At 42.0% G+C, this 17,567-nt stretch overlaps 1 protein-coding gene across 1 annotated transcript; it reads right to left on the bottom strand.

Moving 5' to 3' along the window:
- Positions 1-562: 562 nt before the first annotated feature.
- On the bottom strand, positions 563-14,664 carry LOC148141108 (verrucotoxin subunit beta-like). The gene is made up of 3 exons (XM_087979085.1): positions 14,621-14,664; positions 4,875-4,990; positions 563-1,818 (listed from the first exon to the last, which is right to left on the bottom strand). The coding sequence occupies exons 2-3, from the start codon at positions 4,972-4,974 to the stop codon at positions 563-565; spliced, it is 1,356 nt and encodes a 451-aa protein (XP_087835211.1). The 5' UTR covers positions 4,975-4,990; positions 14,621-14,664.
- Positions 14,665-17,567: the final 2,903 nt, after the last annotated feature.

Genomic DNA, 17,567 nt, shown 5'->3' with positions numbered 1-17,567 from the left:
CCAAGCAGTGGAATGCGGTGAAACGGTTAAAAATTATGTCCCAATACATGTGTGAATCTAACCGGAATGGAGGTGTTGCCTAGTCCCGTGTGAATCTTCTTATCTGTATGTAACCAGAATGGAATGTGTTTTTTAGCCTTGCTCTGCTGTTCACATGAATGTTTATATCTGGAAAAGAGTATATCAGCTGGAAAAGTCTCCAGTTCGGTGAGTCTGCTCCGGGGTTACGTTTAACCGCCGAGTGTGGGTTGTTGGCAACCGCTCTACGAGAACTGACGGCTCCCAGTTTTTGGTAACATGTAGAGTGAGTATAAGCCAGACCCGTTCTGGCGACGCTGCGGGGAATAAAATGCCCATATTCTAGCAGACTCACCTCTTGGTCGTTTGTTCTGTGTCAGACTACTCTCCTACGAACCTGACCTTGAGAATTTTTTAAAACATCGACTCAACTGCTGGCAAGAGCAAAGAAAAAGAGCTTTATTATTTTTTAACCTCTGCATGCAGAGGGGCCAATACACTTGGCAAGACGCCGCATTTGCTGGGAGATTGATCCGAGAGAGAATCAATCTTCACTCAGTTGACTTGTGTTAGCTTGCAATGTGTGGCCTGATATTGTTAAAGACCATGAGGTCTTGAGGTAGTTGGATAGTTCTTGTAAATAGATATCTTCATACCACAATGAAGTGAAGGTGAAGCAGACAACATGTTCAACCATTGGATCTGTCAAGTACTTGTCCAATTGGCTGGAGGTCAGAATATCTACACCTTGAAACATAGTTAGATATCCACCCACTGTGTTTATCTCCTTCTCCCTCTTCTCCATCCAAGCTGTCAGTGATTTGTTGCTGAATGGTGATTGCTCTCTCTGTTGCAAAATATTGACTGGAAGATTTTCCTCTTCTCCTGTTCCCTGGATAGATGTCAGCACTTTCCCCAGATCTTTCCTAAAGATAGTTTGGTATTCTAAGCACATTCCCTTGAACATGAGGATTTTTGCCTTTATCTTGGAGAATTCTCTGGCAGCTACGCTTTTAATTAGATCATTACATCTCATCTCTATGTCAAGAAACTGGTCAAAGAGTAATTGACACCAATTGACCAGTCTAACACTAACCTCTCGCACAATCTGGGCAGCTTTTGAATCCAACATCTTCAGAGGATACAACCAGACTCTGAGGGGTACCGCATTCCTTCCATCATCGCCCAGTAACTCAAGGAGTGTTGAATAAACATTCAGGGCATCTTGGTAGCTCACTGGGTTCCGAATGAGCAAAAGGTCACCATGAAATGTGCAGTTGAACTTCTTAACAATTTTCTTTTCATCATCTGAGAGTTGCAAGGAGCCCTTTCCCTCAATACTGAGGAATGGGATCTTTTTAATCATCACCTGCAGGTTGCCTTCTACTTCATGCTTGTTGTCATTGCAGGAATATTCTTGGTCAAACACAAAGAATGCCTGAGCCCCATATAACACGGCAGTGACAACATGAGTCGCTGAACCTTGTTCAAAGACAGATGGGTAGGCAATATTCTTGGGCCCTAACTGACTCATAGTCAGCTGCTCAAAGCGGGTTGTTGCTTGGTAATTCAAGGTGACTCGGGCTTGCTGCTTTGATGACTTGCTGTCCTGCAAATATTTGGCAGAGCTGCCCACCTCTACCAGTCCCCCCAGGAAGCTTGCCTTGAGTGAGGCTTCAACATTTAAATGGCTCACTTTCTCCTCAATGGAGTCTGAACAAATAATGCTGAAGTTTGTGTTGGGCTTGGGTTGGACATCAAGGTTCTTCAAGAGGTCATCCAAGTCCCATAAGGTGACACCTGCAATGATAAAATAGATTTCTAGAATAGGAGAGATGCAATGGTTAAAGAGTATCACTGTTGGATTCCTTCACTGTCTGATGGACTATATTGAGTGGGCTCTGAACTGTCTGAGCAGCAGCACTTAAAGAAGGCCGTACTTACAGAAGCAGAAAATAGCAACCCATGTTCAGTCTCACAATTACACAGTGGATGTGGTGAATAAGTGTGATCCTTGTGACTAGGTAGGAAACAAATACCCACTTCCACTCTCTCATTGACACACACTGACACACACACAGCTTCCAATGGGCACTTTTGTCAGAATTCACCAAGGCTCTGTTGGATTGTACACTATTGGATGCAACTTGAATGTCTACATTAGTTCAACCCAGCTCCTTAGCTCATCCCAACCCTTGTCCTTCACTGATGATCAGAGCTAGTCACCTAGTCTGTCTCATTCTAGCTCTGAAACAAAAGTGTTTTCTCATCCTCTGTCATTTACACACTTTAAACTCAATTTTTCAAAGAAAACTATGAGTCTTTTACTTCTACATTTTACTTCTACATCCTTGCTCAGCAATTTACATTTTTGTCATACTTTGACATTTGTTTTTGTCATTAATATTTTAGTTGTGCCAATTCTTATCTTTCTGAAGTGGGCTATTTGGAGTGAAAAAAAATTGAAATGTGTCTCCTAGGACAAAGAAACAGTCAGACAATCATCACTATTTGTTTGTTGACTTTCCTTCATGAAGCATCTTCAGTTTGTTTGTAAACTGCAACCTTGTGGTTTCATTCTTTTTGTAAATATGTGGGATTTCAAGTTTCCTCTACAACAGAGTGACTAGTGTCTCGCAGGATGCCGGAACAGTTCTGAAGAAGGGTCACATCAGACTCAAAATGAAAACTCTGCTCCCTCTCCACAGATGCTGCCAGACTAGTTGAGTTTCTTCAGCATTCTCTGTTTATTTCACATTTCCAGCATCTGCAGTATTTTGCTTTGACTGACTAGGATTGAAACATTTCTGCAAAGACAGAGTGTTACTAGAAGGCTGGTGCTGAACGGAACTTTCAGGTTGCTGGGAGTTTTGGTTCTGGGAAGGTTCAGACATTCTTGCAATGGGGATGTGTAGCAGCTTTAATAGAACCAGGAACAATGCCCTTAGAGTTTGCAAGTATTGTTGGGGATAGTTTGAACTAAATTGGCAGGAGGACAGGAAGTAGGATATTGTATTAAGGGCAAAAGAAGTCGCGTGGCATTAGAACAAGAAGCAAGATGATTTCTGATGTTCAGGGTGAGAGTGAATATATTAAAAGTATAAATGAGGTGTATAAATCTGCTGCCCAACAAACAAAATGTGGCAGATAATGTTGGTGAATTGCAGGCACAGACAGCCACATGAGCACATGGTATGTCGATAATGCAGTTTTGATTTGAAAAGTCAGGACAGATTGCAAAATTTTGCTATTCTATTGTCTTTGCAAACAAATTTGTGACTTTGGCTCTTAATGCCAATTCTTGTTAAATCTTTACATTGGCTTTTGGCTCCTATTAATTTTCATTCACTGCTCTTTTTCTACTCTGTTTTCTGGTCCGGCTCTTCCCAATCTCAACTCCTATTGTTTTATAAACTCTCTCTCTGCTCCCGCTCTTTTCCAATACTCCCTTAGATACTGACCCTCCTCTATTTTTTTGGTGGCACAGTGGTTCACAGCAATAGGGATCTGGATTCGATTCCAGCCTTGGGTGACTGACTGTGTGGAGTTTTCACATTCTCCCTGTGTCTGCATGAGTTTCCTCCAGGTACTCAGGTTTCATCCTATAGTCCAAAGATGTGCAAGTTAGGTAGATTAGCCATGCTAAATTATCCATAGTGTCCAGGGATGTGCAGGCTAGGTGGGTTAGCCAAGGTGGGGGTGCTGTGGTCAGTGTGGACCTGATCAGTTGAATGGCCAGCTTCCACACTATAGGGATTCTATGATGATATTGCAAACTCAGCTCTGGCTTTCAGTTCCTGATTTTTAAAAAGATCCAACCCTAACTCTCAACTTCCACCACTTTAGAATTTTCTGTCTCGTTTCAAGCTTTAGCTTCTTAGAAACCTCTGGTTAGACATTAATTATGTTTTGCCTCTCCACTCCCCTGTCGTATTTAAAGTTTCACTCCTACTCCAACTCTCTACGCTCACTCATTCAAATCTCTGCTCTGCCTCTGATCATCAGCTTCTCTCCAGATAGTCTCCAATCCAGTTGTTCTCAATTCAAGAGAAAGTCCATCATGCTCCCTCATCACAAGAATTCAATGTGTTAAATTAGATTAGATTACTTACAGTGTGGAAACCCTTCAGCCCAACAAGTCCACACCCATGCCCTACATTTACCCTTTCACCTAACATTACAGGCAATTTAGCATGGCCAATTCACCTAACCTGCACATCTCTGGATTGTGGGAGGAAACCACAGCACCCGGAGGAAACCCACGCAGAATGTGCAAACTCCACACAGACAGTCGCCTAAGGCGGGAATTGAACCCGGGTCTCTGGCACTGTAAGGCAGCACTGTGCCACCGAGCCGCCCCTTGTGCTGCAAAGTTGTAATGTGTTTGTCTTATGGTTATGTCATGGATACTTTTGGAATTATCACAAAATTGTAATGTTCCTCCAGCAAAGACTCAGGCCCATTGGGAATGCACAAGCTCTGAGTAACTAGTTCACTTAATTGTCCCTTTACATATAACTCTATACACTTGTTCTTTTCAGATAACTATCTTCCCTTTTTCATACCTCTTTTGAATCTGCGCAGTTCATGCCCTTATCCAGTGCAGTTTAACCCTTAACTCATTGCTATCTTTGTGATTTGCTTACATCTCTTTTCTGCGCTTGCTGCACCATAGCATTTTCTCTTAATCCCTCATGGTTTCACAGCCCCTGCTGAATTGTGTTCAGCTCAGATGAAAATAACAAATGCTGACAGAAAGGATCAGGCAGCATCCTTGGAGAGAGAGCAAGCTAGATGACCCTTCATCAGAGTTGTGGTGAACATTCAGTTCAGCTCCTGGCTGACCTCAGCATTACCTGGGATGAAGGTGTCACTGCGTCGATCATACAACATTCCTGTGCGGAGCGACCTTCCGAGAGTTGGCATTTCAAATATGTCATTGTCCCCTTCAGCCATTGTTGCAATATGTTCACTGAAATGGAGACAGACAGTGACAATGGAGTTTAAAATCCATTGGACAAATCAAAGGTATCAATCTTGCAGTGCTACCAAGCAGCAATACAAGGTTGTTGCAAACAGTCAGGAAAGAACTCCACAGCCCTGTGCAACTGGGAACCCAACTTTCCCCCTGCACCAATCTCAAATAAAATTCACTCTCCCACACAAGCCCAGCAGTTAATTCTGAAAAAACACATGATTCATATGCCCCCCGCCAAAACATAAATCAGGGGATACAGAGATACACTGTGGGGTTTTGTGATGCAGTGGGGTTGTCCCTACCTATGAGCTAACAGGTTATATTCCACCTATTCCGTGGCATTGCTAAACAGTTTGATAAGAAAATATCTAATAGCGGGTTCCTAACCAACAGTTCCAGATGTACATGTCCCAACGTTCCCCTTCATTAGTATGAAACAAAGATGTACAGATACTGGAAATACAAAAATAGAAATTGCTAGAGAAACTCAGGTCTGGTAGCATCTATGGAAGAAAAGCATAGTTAATCATCTGAACTAACTGGTCACTACATCAGTGACTGAATTGAAAGACAAAATGTTTTTTTAAAAAGCTTGACCACGAATGAGATTTTGGTTTTTACCACTGGTCTCCCAACATTTATCAGTAATTATTTCAAATTCAACTCTTCAGTATCAAAAGTCAGTGATATTATAGATTTCTATGTTTATTCTGCCTGGTTCTCAATCCATAACTTTAGTTTTTTTTTTACTTTGTTGAAAAATCTAAAGTGAAGCAAAAAATCCCCACTTGCTCAGTTGATGTATATGTTATTGGTGTTTGTACCGTTGAGCAGCTAACTTCAGATGTTTCATAACAAAGTTTCTGAAAACTTATTGATCTTTCACCAAACAATTATTCTTTTCTGACTCACTTGTTAAGAAGCTAACATAAAATAGATTGGAATCTGAACTTTTTTGTGGGGATTTGAGGGAGGGCAACAGCCTAGTATTATTATCCCACATGACTAATTCAGGAAAGTCAGCTAATGTTCTGGGGAGCTGAGTCTGTGACAAGTGGTGAGGGAACCAACAAGAGGGAAAAACATACTTCACCGCATCCTTTCTAATCTGCCGGCTGCAGATGCATCTGTCCATGACAATGGCCAATTAAAAAACTCACTGGAGGAGGTGGCTCCACAAATATCCCCATCTTCATTATGGAAGAGCCTAACATATCCGTGCAAAAGATAAGGCTGAAGTATTCACAGCAATCTTCAGCCAGAAGTGCCAAGTGGATGATCCATCTCAGCCTCCTCCAATGCTCCCTGCCATTACAAATAACAGTCTTCAGTCAATTCGATTCACTCCACATGATAGAAAGAAACAGTTGGAGATATGGGACACTGCTAAATGTTAAGGGCCCTGGCAACATTCTGGCAAAAGTATTGAAGTCACGTACTCCAAAAATGCTACCTTTCAATCCAATACAGTTACATCATGGGCATCTATCTGACAATGTGGAAAATTTGCCCAGGTATGTTCTGTACATAAAAAGGACAAATCCAAACAGTTTATTGCCGCTGTATCAGTCAACTATCGATCATGAGTAAAAGTGATGGAATATGTCATCAACAGTATTATCAAGCAGCGCCTACTCAACAATAACTTGCTCAGTGAGGCCCAGTTTGGGTTCTGCCAGGACCGCTCAGCTCCTCACCTCATTGCAGCCTTAGTTCAAATATAAATGAAAGAGCTGAATTGCAAAAGAGAAATTTGAGTACAGCGCTTGACTATAAAGGCCACATTTCACCATGTGTGGCATCAAGGAAATCCAGCAAAACTGGAATCAGAGAAAACTCACTGCTGGCTAGAATGATGCCAAACATTGGAAGATGGTGGTGTTTGTTGGCAGTTAGTAATCTCAGCTCCAGGACATCTCTGCAGCAGTTCCTCAGGGCTGAGCCCAAGGTTCAACAATCTTCAGCTGCCATCTACCCCACCACACTCTGATCACAAGTGAGAAACGGGGATGCTTGCTGATGATTGCACAATGTACAGCATCATTTGTGACTCCTCAGATATGAGGCAGTAAATGTTCTAATGCAACAAGATCTGGACAATATCCCAGCTTAGAATGAAAAGTGGCATGTAACATTAACGATACACAAATTCAGGCAGTGGCTGTCAGGCAATAAGAGACAACCTAACCACCACCTCTTGACATTTAATAGTAGTAGCATCATTTAACCTTCCATTATTACCATACTGGGGCTACCATTGACCAGAAACTCAAAAGGACTTGCCATATAAACACAGTGACTTCAGGAGCAGGTCAGTGGCGAACAATACCGCAGTAAGTAACTCACTTCCTGACTCTCCAAAGCCTGTCCACCAATTACATGACACAAGTCAGGAGTATGATGAAACACCATCCACTTGTTTGGATAGATGCAGCTCCAAAAACACTCAAGAAACTTGACACCATCCAAGACAAATCAGCCGGCTTTATAAGCACGGCATCCACAAACATCCAGTCCCTCCACCACTGACACTCAGTAGCAATAGTGTGTGCTATCTACAAGATGCACTGGCGAAATACACCAAAAATGTTTATACAACATCTTCTAAACCCACAGCCACTTCCAACTAGAAGAACAAGGATAGCAGATACATGGGAAATCAATTAAAATTAGCTACAAGACTATGAGAGCTAAACTCTACCACATTTAACAAAAGTTCAATGCAACTTGTTCCAACAAAACAATCGGTCTTTATTAACAAGGAAACTGCACGCAGAGTGGCTGAACTTAGAAAAGAGAGGGTTGATTACAGCTCTGAATCTCTCACTTGTTCACGCTTACATAGAGAAAAGGCAGAAGTTTTATCCTTAAAAGTTATCAACAGCTATCAAAAATTATCGCTAGTGGTTAGTCATCCATTAGACTGGTAAATTGAATTATGATCTGTGTTATTACTTCAGAGATTTTTAATATTGACCTCCCAAATTCTGGTAGGAGAAAGTGAGGACTGCAGATGCTGGAGATCAGAGCTGAAAAATGTGTTGCTGGAAAAGCGCAGCAGGTCAGGCAGCATCCAAGGAGCAGGAGAATCGACATTTCGGGCATAAGTCCTTCTTCAGGAATCCTGATTTCCTGAAGAAGGGCTTATGCCCAAAACGTCGATTCTCCTGCTCCTTGGATGCTGCCTGACCTGCTGCGCTTTTCCAGCAACACATTTTTCTGCTCCCAATATCTGGTGCCACAAACTTTATCTCATAATCTCGTCCTTGTTGGGGCCTCAAAGGATTTTGTGGAATGTCTTTATTTGGGCTCAGTCAGTATCCCAGAATTTATGTAGAGCCAGCCTAATAATGCCCAACTCCCATCCTGCCTCCCTAGCACCAATCTTGCTGAGTTGGGGACTGTTTATGATCAGAATTATCTAAGATAGCCAATCGATGACTTTTAGCAATTCCTGGGTAGTTTATTTAGAAGCAGCAGTTTGGATATGCAACCCATGATGGATGAGAACTCTTTACCAATCCCGGAGCTGCTCTGTTAAATGGAGGTACAGAGACAGCACACTTCCAGCTCCCAGTCTGTTGTGAAGTCTGTGATGGTAATGGCTTTTACTCTTCTGACGAGCGAATGGAACGGAACTCCTTGCCTTCCCCAGAAAGATGGAGGCTTGTCTCTCCAGATCTTCATTGAGCATTGTTCCCTACCTGTTCCTGTAGATGTCCGTTGTTTTGGGAGTTGATCATCTACATTTTGTCAATCTCCTATGGAAACCCTCTCAGCCTGGGACGATGGCCAGCTCCTCATGATGGGCCAGAATGACAGTCATCCTCTTTCCGCACCTCCATTTGAAGGTTAGTTGTCTCCTAACCCAGCTGTACAATGACCAGCCCATTTCACTATTGTAATTTCATCTGTATCCCAGCATTCCTGATGCAATCCTCCTCATTAAGTATCACAGCCTCCTTCCCATTGCATGGACCCTGACAAGCCCATCTTGGCTTTTCTTGGCTGGACTCCTAGGAGAAACTGTAGTCTACCTTCTGAGCAACTTAGCCAGACAGACCTGAATGATAAATGATTAGACCCCTGACTGTTATCTGTAAAGCTCTCTAACCAGGTTCACACAACAACCAGGACTGGGTGCACGGACCCAAGCTGTAATGGTATGGGACCCCTGACCAGCAAACTAACTGTCCCCAAGCTCCTGGACTGGTATTGGAGGCTGCTTTCATTTTACTGTGCTGGCTACTCGGCTTGAATAGTCCGCTACCTGGACCTCACTGATATTGGCTTCCTTTTGATTTTGTGACATGATTATTTGCTTGAACCACATGCACTGTCTGGGGAATATGAGACTGGCAAAAGCCGTGGGACAGGAACTGACGTAGTACTTTGCTGTATAGTAATCTGTCCATCCACTTGACTTGGATTATGGGGAAAAGGCAGGAGAATGACATGGAGTCATTCTGCACAGTCAGAGAGCGGTACTGACAATATGAATAGAAGCAAGTCAAAAGTCAAGGCAGGCAGGGACAAGGTAGGACTAATAAATTAAACTACATTTATTTCAATGCAATGGGCCTAACTGGGAAGGCAAATGAACTCAGGGCATGGTTAGGAACATGGGACTGGGATATCTTAGCAATTACAGAAACATGGCTCAGCAGCTTAATGTTCCAGGATACAAATACTACAGGAAGGATAGAAAGGGAGGCAAGAGAGGAAGGGGAGTGACATTCTTGATAAGGGATAGCATTACAGCTGTGCTAAGGGAGGATATTCCTGGAAATATATCCAGAGAAGTTATTCTGGGTGGAACTGAGAAATAATGAAGGGACGATCACCTTATTAGGATTGTATTATAGACCCCCCCCCCAATAGTCAGAGGGAAATTGAGAAACAAACTTGTAAGGAGATCTTAGCTATCTGCAAGAATAATAGGGTGGTTATGGTAGGGGATTTTAACTTTCCGAACATAGACTGGGGCTGCCACAGTGTTAAAGGTTTAGATGGAGAGGAATTTGTTAAGTGTGTACAAGAAAATTTTCTGATTCAATGTGTGGATGTACCTACTAGAGAAGGTGCAAAACTTGAGAAATAAGACAGGGAAATAAGACAGGGCAGGTGACTGAGGTGTCAGTGGGGGAGCACATTGGGTCCACCAAAGATAATTGTATTAGTTTTAAAATAGTGATGGAAAAGGATAGACTGGATCTAAAAGTTGAAGTTCCACATTGGAGAAAAAACAATTTTGACAGTATTAGGCGAGAACTTTCGAAAGCTGATTGGAGGCAGATGTTCACAGGTAAAGATACGGCGGGAAAATGGGAAGTCTTCAGAAATGAGATAACGAGAATCCAGAGAAAGTAATTTCCTGTTAGGGTGAAAGGAAAGGCTAATAGGTATAGGGAATGCTGGATGATGAAAGAAATTGAGGGTTTGGTTAAGAAAACGAAGGAAGCATATGTAAGGTATAGACAGGATAGATCGAGTGAATCCTTAGAAGAGTATAAAGGCAGTAGGAGCATACATATGAGGAAAATCAGGAGGGCAAAAAGGGGGCATGAGATAGCTTTGACAAATAGAATTAAGGAGAATACATTAAGGACAAAAGGGTAACTAGGGAGAGAATAGGGCCCCTCAAAGATCAGCAAGGCAGCCTTTGTGTGGAGCCACAGAAAATGGGGGAGATACTAAACGAGTATCTTGCATCAATATTTACTGTGGAAAAGGATGTGGAAGATATAGACTGTAGGGAAATAGATAGTGACACCTTGCAAAATGTCCATAAACAGAGGAGGAAGTTCTGGATGTCTTGGAATGCATAAAGGTGGACAAATCCCCAGGACCTGATCAGGTGTACCCAAGAGCTCTGTGGGAAGCTAGAGAAGTGTTTGCTGGGCCTCTTGCTGAGATATTTGTATCATTGATAGTCACAGGTGAGGTGCTGGAAGACTGGAGGTTGGCGAACGTGGTGCCACTGTTGAAGAAGGATGGTAAGGACAAGCCAGGGAACTACAGACTAGTGAGCCTGACGTCGGTGGTGGGCAAGTTGTTGGAGGGAATCCTGAGGGACAGGATGCACATGTATTTGGAAAGGCAAGAACTGATTAGGGATAGTCAAGATGGCTTTGTGCGGGGGAAATCATGTCTCACAAACTTGATTGAGTTTTTTGAAGAAGTAACAAAAAGGATTGATGAGGGCAGAGTGGTAGATGTGATCCATATGGACTTCAGTAAGGCGTTCGACAAGGTTCCCCATGGGAGACTGATTAGCAAGATCTCACGGAATACAGGGAGAACTAGCCATTTGGATACAGAACTGGCTTAAAGGTGGTGGTGGAGGGTTGTTTTTCAGACTGGAGGCCTGTGACCAGTGGAGTGCTACAAGGATCGGTGCTGGGTCCTCTATTTTTTGTCATTTACATAAATGATTTGGATGCGAGCATAAGAGGTATTGTTAGTATGTTTGCAGATGACACCAAAATTGGAGGTGTAGTGGACAGCGAAGAGGGATACCTCAGATTATAACAGGATCTTGACCAAATGGGCCAATGGACTGAGAAGTGGTAGATGGAGTATAATTCAGATAAATGTGATGTGCTGCATTTTGGGAAAGCAAATTTTAGCAGGACTTATACACTTAATAGTAAGGTGCTAGGGAGTGTTGCTGAACAAAGAGACCTTGGAATGCAAGTTCATAGCTCCTTGAGTCGCAGGTAGATAGGATAGTGAAGAAGGCGTTTGGTATGCTTTGTTTTATTGGTCAGAGTACTGAATAATACAGGAGTTGGGAGGTCATGGTGCAGCTGTACAGGACATTGGTTAGGCCACTGTTGGAATATTGCGTGCAATTCTGGTCTCCTTCCTATCGAAAAGACGTTGTGAAACTTGAAAGGGTTCAGAAAAGATTTACAGGAATGTTGCCAGGGTTGGAGGATTTGAGCTACAGGGAGAGGCTGAACAGGCTGGGGCTGTTTTCCCTGGAGCATCTGAGGCCTTATAGAGATTTACAAAGTTATGAGGGGCAAGGAGAGGGTAAGAAGACAAAGTCTTTTCCCTGGGGTCGGGGAGTCCAGAACTAGAGGGCATAGGTTTAGGGTGAGAGGAGAAAGATATAAAAGAGACCACGGGGCAACATTTTCACACAGAGGGTGGTAGGTATATGGAATGAGCTGCCAGAGGAAGTGGTGGAGGCTGGTACAATTGCAACATTTAAGAGGCATTTGGATGGGTATATGAATACGAAGGGTTTGGAGGGATATGGGCTGGGTGCTGGCAAGTGGGACTAGATTGGGTTGGGATATCTGGTCAGCGTGGATGGGTTGGACCGAAGGGTCTGTTTCCATGCTGTACATCTCTATGACTCTATATGGATTGCTGAAAGAGCCCACTGTTCCCAGTTCTTCTCTCTGATAGTGCTTTCCTCTCAATTCTGTTCTCCCCATTATCCTGAAGTTCCCTTTCTCTAAATAGTCACTCACCTGAACTCCATTATGTTCCACCATTTCAGAACGAGAACACAGATGGCAATCTCCAAGTGCCTTCTTCCCATAATCACAGTGCCATCTCAGAAAAACTCTCTGCTGAGCTCCATTCCCCACCAGACCAATACCCTCACAGTAAAATAAATGCCTTAGTCCCATTTTTCTCAGACCCACGATACCCAATAAACAAAATTCTACTCAGTTCTTTTCCCACCTTTGCCATGAATTCCCCCGTCTCTTGTGTGTTCTCTTTTCAAGTGAACTCATCCTCAGTTTCACAATTCCACAGAGATTAACTGGAAACAATCTACTACATACTGAGATTTGATAAGGTATCACATTGTAATAGAGGAACTGACTGAAGAAAAGACTGAGAAAAGAACAAACCAACTGCATGTTCTTAGTGAAGGAAGGTTAATCCCAAAAATTCTTAAAAAGGTACATTCAAGAGTTTTAATAATAATTAATTCCTTAGATGAACAATTTGTAGATCTGTCACTGTTGTAAATTGAATTTCTACAACTTCAAAACAAATGAGAGATTAAAAAAAGGCTTGACTCCACTAACATTCCAGTATGTGTTAATTGATTTAATTTAAAGATGGCTTCCTCCTGTAAACTGCTAAATCACATCACTTCCAACACAAACAGCTATTGACCTCATCAGCCTTGAGACCAGGGTCAAATTAAATGTTAAAACAGCTCAATGTTGGCTATTATTTTCATTGAGGAGAAACAACTTCTCAAATTTAGTTGCATTGACTCAATACAGTCTTTTTCTGTTCTATAATGACATTATAAATTTCCTTCATTTTGAACCCATTAAATACTGACATGAAAGACATTTTCAGAAATACCTTTACCGAGTTGAATAAATCCAGCCCAGCTTCTCAGAATTATTTAGAGGAATTTAGTATACTGTAATATGGTGAGAGATTTGAAAATGTAAGTCAATTGACAGGTTTTCCATCCCCTTATACAGGTTATTCTGCTATAACGCGCGCTTCATTAACATGAATTTGCAGTAACGCAATGGATGAATTCAGGACACTGTTTCTACAGCTGATTTTTTAAAAATATGTGTTGGCTTTATTGCAATTACATCACCAAGACTTGAAGCGCTGCTTCTAAAGCACAATTCATCCATAAAGCATAAAAACGCAACAATTCCATTATAGAAGAACTACCTGTAACCACATCAACAGACGATTAAACAGGTTATACTTCCCCACTTCAGTAGCCCAAGGACAGGGCCTTTGCTGAAGTCATGTGAGGGTTAAAAAAAAGAAAATTAAATTCAAGGCAATTTAGCGTCATGATGAAACCTATTAGTCCATTGAAAGTATTGAATTTATTTGACACGTTTCATTTCAGAATTGTGTGAAGTCCTCACTTTCACTTGTATCAATCACATGTCTAATGGATGAATGGCTTTCCAATTTGACACAATAACAGCATTTAGATATTCGGGCTGGACAAAGTATAACACAAAGTAGTAGAAATAAAGATACACGCAGACTACGAACCAACATACAGGGAAAGCAGAAGTACTACTGAGGCAGGACCGTACAGGTTACTGGATGAGAGCCTGACAGATAAGGGAAGTAAAACCAAAAACAGAAAAAAATGGCATACTCAGCAGATCAGGAAGTTTTATAAGGATTAAAGCAAAATATTGTAGATGCTGGAAATCTGAAATTAAAATAAATTGTTGGAAAAATTCAGCAAGCCTATATGAACATGTGGAGAGAGTAACAGAGTTGATGTTGAGCCCATAAGGCCTCTTCTTCAGTAGTTTTTACTTCCACATTATTAAAGGTTATTTGCTCACAGCATGAGTCAAGTCCAAATGGATTAGACCCTGGTTTTAAACTAGCAGCAGCTGGTCTCCTCCATCTACTCCATTTAAGCAACTTAGACACAGCGCTGTTGCCCACAGCAGACAAGACATTTATCCCCATGAAGGACATATTGAGAAGCTTCAGGGTGAGCATCTAGTCAGATATTCTGTGGGGATAACAATATACTCCATTAATTTGTGGAAAACAGTCAATAGGTCTTTTTTTTCTCCTTCCCTTATTTCTCCTGCCTTGTGTTTGCATTCTCATTCTCAGTCTCTCACACTCTCGCTCTCTCACCTGCTCAAAAGTTGAGTTTTCTGATCCTCTGGCAAGTCTCTACACACTCCAGGGTTTTGCAAACTCCACCTTGAGAACTACTGGCCATAAAGGAATCTATTGTCGAAAATAAATGTAACAAAATCAGTATCACTTCTACTTAGTAATGAGGACAATTCATCCTGAATATTCAGCTAGTTTATTTTGCCTGTCCTCGGATGCTGCCTGAATTGCTGTGCTCTTCCAGCACCACTGATCCAGAATCTATTTTATTACGAGCCTGTGATTCACCAGGTTACCATGACACCATATGAATTGCTGATCCAGGACCAACTTCACATGAGCAGCTTCACGTCCACAGCAGTGCAAGAAATAAATATTCATATAGTTCACAATGCAGTAAAATTGCAAGTCGGATCAACTTTAAACAATTTAAATCAAAAATTTTAGTGATTATATACACTGCACAATAATGATTTCAACAGAAAAGTATTTCAGTCACATTTTAAATGTAGCAAATGTTTGAAGAATATTGAATATTTGAAGGAAAGTGGAATTGAGATAGATGAGCAATGATCGTATCCTTTCAGATAATATGGTCGACATTTGCACCTATTTCTTATTAAAATGGAAGTACGACTTTGCCAGGATCCAATGCAGTTACATGCTAGTTGGCACTTGTGTGGAAACAGAAGCCACTCAGTCTGATCATGGTTGATCACTCCACTGTATATAGTCCTCTCTGGCCTAATGTCTCTTCATACACCAGTCCTGCCATCTCAGGAATAAGTCTGATATACTTTCATTGCATTCCCTCCATAACCAAAACAATCTTTCTCAGATAAAAGTGGACTGAAACTGCACACAGTGCATCAAGTGTGGCCTGAACAAGGCCCTATGCAATTGCAGCAAGGCATCCCTGCTTCTATACTCAAACCCTCTCGCTGTGAAAACCAATATACAATTTGCTTTGTAACTGCCTGTTGCAGCTGCATGCTTAGTTTCCATGATTGAGGCTTGAGGACATCCGGGTCTCATTGCACCTCCCTCTTTCCCAATCCATCACATGGAGTCAAAATGGTGGCAAAGTAGGACATTTTGGTTGGAGCTCCCTTCCCCTTTTCCTTCACTTTTCTTCCTCTTCATAGCTTTTCTTTTCTTCCCACCTCCACTGCCCTCTCTGGACAATGGAGTTGGCATGACAGCTCAGTCGTACGCACTGCTGCCTCACAGCACTAGTGACCAGGGTTCGGTTCCTGCCTTGGGCGACTGTGTGGAGTTTGCACATTCTCCCTGTGTCTGCACGAGTTACCTCCGGGTGCTCTGATTTCATCCCACAATCCAAAGATGTGCAAGTTTGGTGAATTGGCCATGCTAAATTGCCCATAGTGTTAGCTACATTAGTCAGACGGAAACGGGTCTGGGTGGGTTACTGTTCGGTGGTTCATATGAACTTATTGGGTGAAACGGCCTGTTTTCATACTGTAGGGAATGTAATCTAGTCGAGGAGTGGAGCAAGTATTTGCAGATCTTAGGAATACTAGTGTGAATGAATCGGACAGTAAAGAGAACATTAGCTAAAGGCATTCAGAAGACAGGGCAGAGCTGGGCAGTTCTGCTGCCATGTATCTTAATTGGAACGAGGGCACATGGATTAACTCCATAGGAGTTAATGACACCAGGGCAATGAGATTGCTGGGTATGTTGTGGCTAGAAGCAAGGATCGAGGATCCACAAGTTAAACAATTTGTGAGAAAGCTGTGTAGGTAGCGGCATGTATTGGGACAAGAGGTACGGAATCAGAGATACCATATACAATGCTTCCACTGTGATAATTTGTCTTCATACCAAATTGTTACTGCTGTGTGCAGCTAGTGACACCAAATCATGTTACCACTCACAATGCATGCCAATTGCAAGACTGACCTCACACACAGATTCAGCTGCAACATGACATCCCAATTCCTACACTTAATGCAACAACAAATAAATACAAGTGTACCAAACACCTTTTTCACTATTCTCCAGTTTCTACGACTCCAGTTTCAAGAATTTATGCACATGCCCCCACGGTCTGTTTGTTCGGCAATACTCTCCAGGATCCCACCATTAATTGTATGAGACTGGCTTTGATTTGCATTATCAAAATACAACATCTCACATTTATCTAAATGAAACTCCATCTCCCACTCCTTAGCCCATCAGATCAAGATAACTTTCTTCACTGTCCAATTTTGGTGTAATCTGCAAACGTACTAACCATTCCTCCTACATTCACAGTCAAATCATTTTTATAAAGTAGGAAAACCAGTGGACCCAGCACCGAAACTTGCGGCAAAGGCCTCCATTACAAAAACCAGCCCTCCACCACCACCTCTGTCTCCTATCTTCAAGCCATTTTTATATACAAATGGCTAGCTCTCCCTGGAGTCCACATGATCTAACCTTGTGAACTAAACTACCATACGGAACCTTGTCAGACACCTTGTCTAAATCCAAACAGACAACGTATTTGCCACTCTGCCTTCATCAGTCCTCTTTGTCAATTCTTCAAAAAGCTCAATCAAGTTATTGAGACACGATTTTCCACGTACAAAGCCACATTGACTATTGTAATCAGTGCTTGCCTTTCCAAGTACATGTAAATCCTGTCGCTCTGAATCCTCTCCAACAACTTACCCATGGCTTTTACTTACCACTTCTCTTAAATACTTAGCCACCCTCTAGTCTTCATTGATAATACAAATATCTCAGAAAGGGCCCAGCAATCACCTCCCTAACTTCCCACAAAGTTCTGGGATATACCCGAGCAGTTCATGAGGATTTATCCACCTTTGTACATTTTAAGCTGTCCAGCACCACCTCCTCTCTAATATTTGTACTTGTCAAGACATCACTATTTATTTCTCCAAATTCTCTTGCTTCCATATCATTCTCCACAGTAAATACCGATGCGAAACACTTGTTC

The sequence above is a fragment of the Chiloscyllium plagiosum genome, unplaced genomic scaffold (genome assembly GCF_037043375.1).
Source record: "Chiloscyllium plagiosum isolate Xiang-an unplaced genomic scaffold, Cpla_swu_hap1 HiC_scaffold_35, whole genome shotgun sequence".
Classification (NCBI taxonomy): domain Eukaryota; kingdom Metazoa; phylum Chordata; class Chondrichthyes; order Orectolobiformes; family Hemiscylliidae; genus Chiloscyllium; species Chiloscyllium plagiosum.
The sequence above is the reverse complement of the archived record's forward strand: the minus strand, read 5'-3'. Positions and strand labels throughout refer to the sequence as shown.

Coding starts and splice junctions, on each gene's coding strand:
- LOC148141108 (XM_087979085.1), bottom strand. CDS start 4,974: ATGGCTGAAGGGGACAATGACATATTTGAAATGCCAACTCTCGGAAGG. Junction 1,819..4,874: donor CAGTGACACCTTCATCCCAG/GTAATGCTGAGG, acceptor TTATCATTGCAG/GTGTCACCTTATGGGACTTG.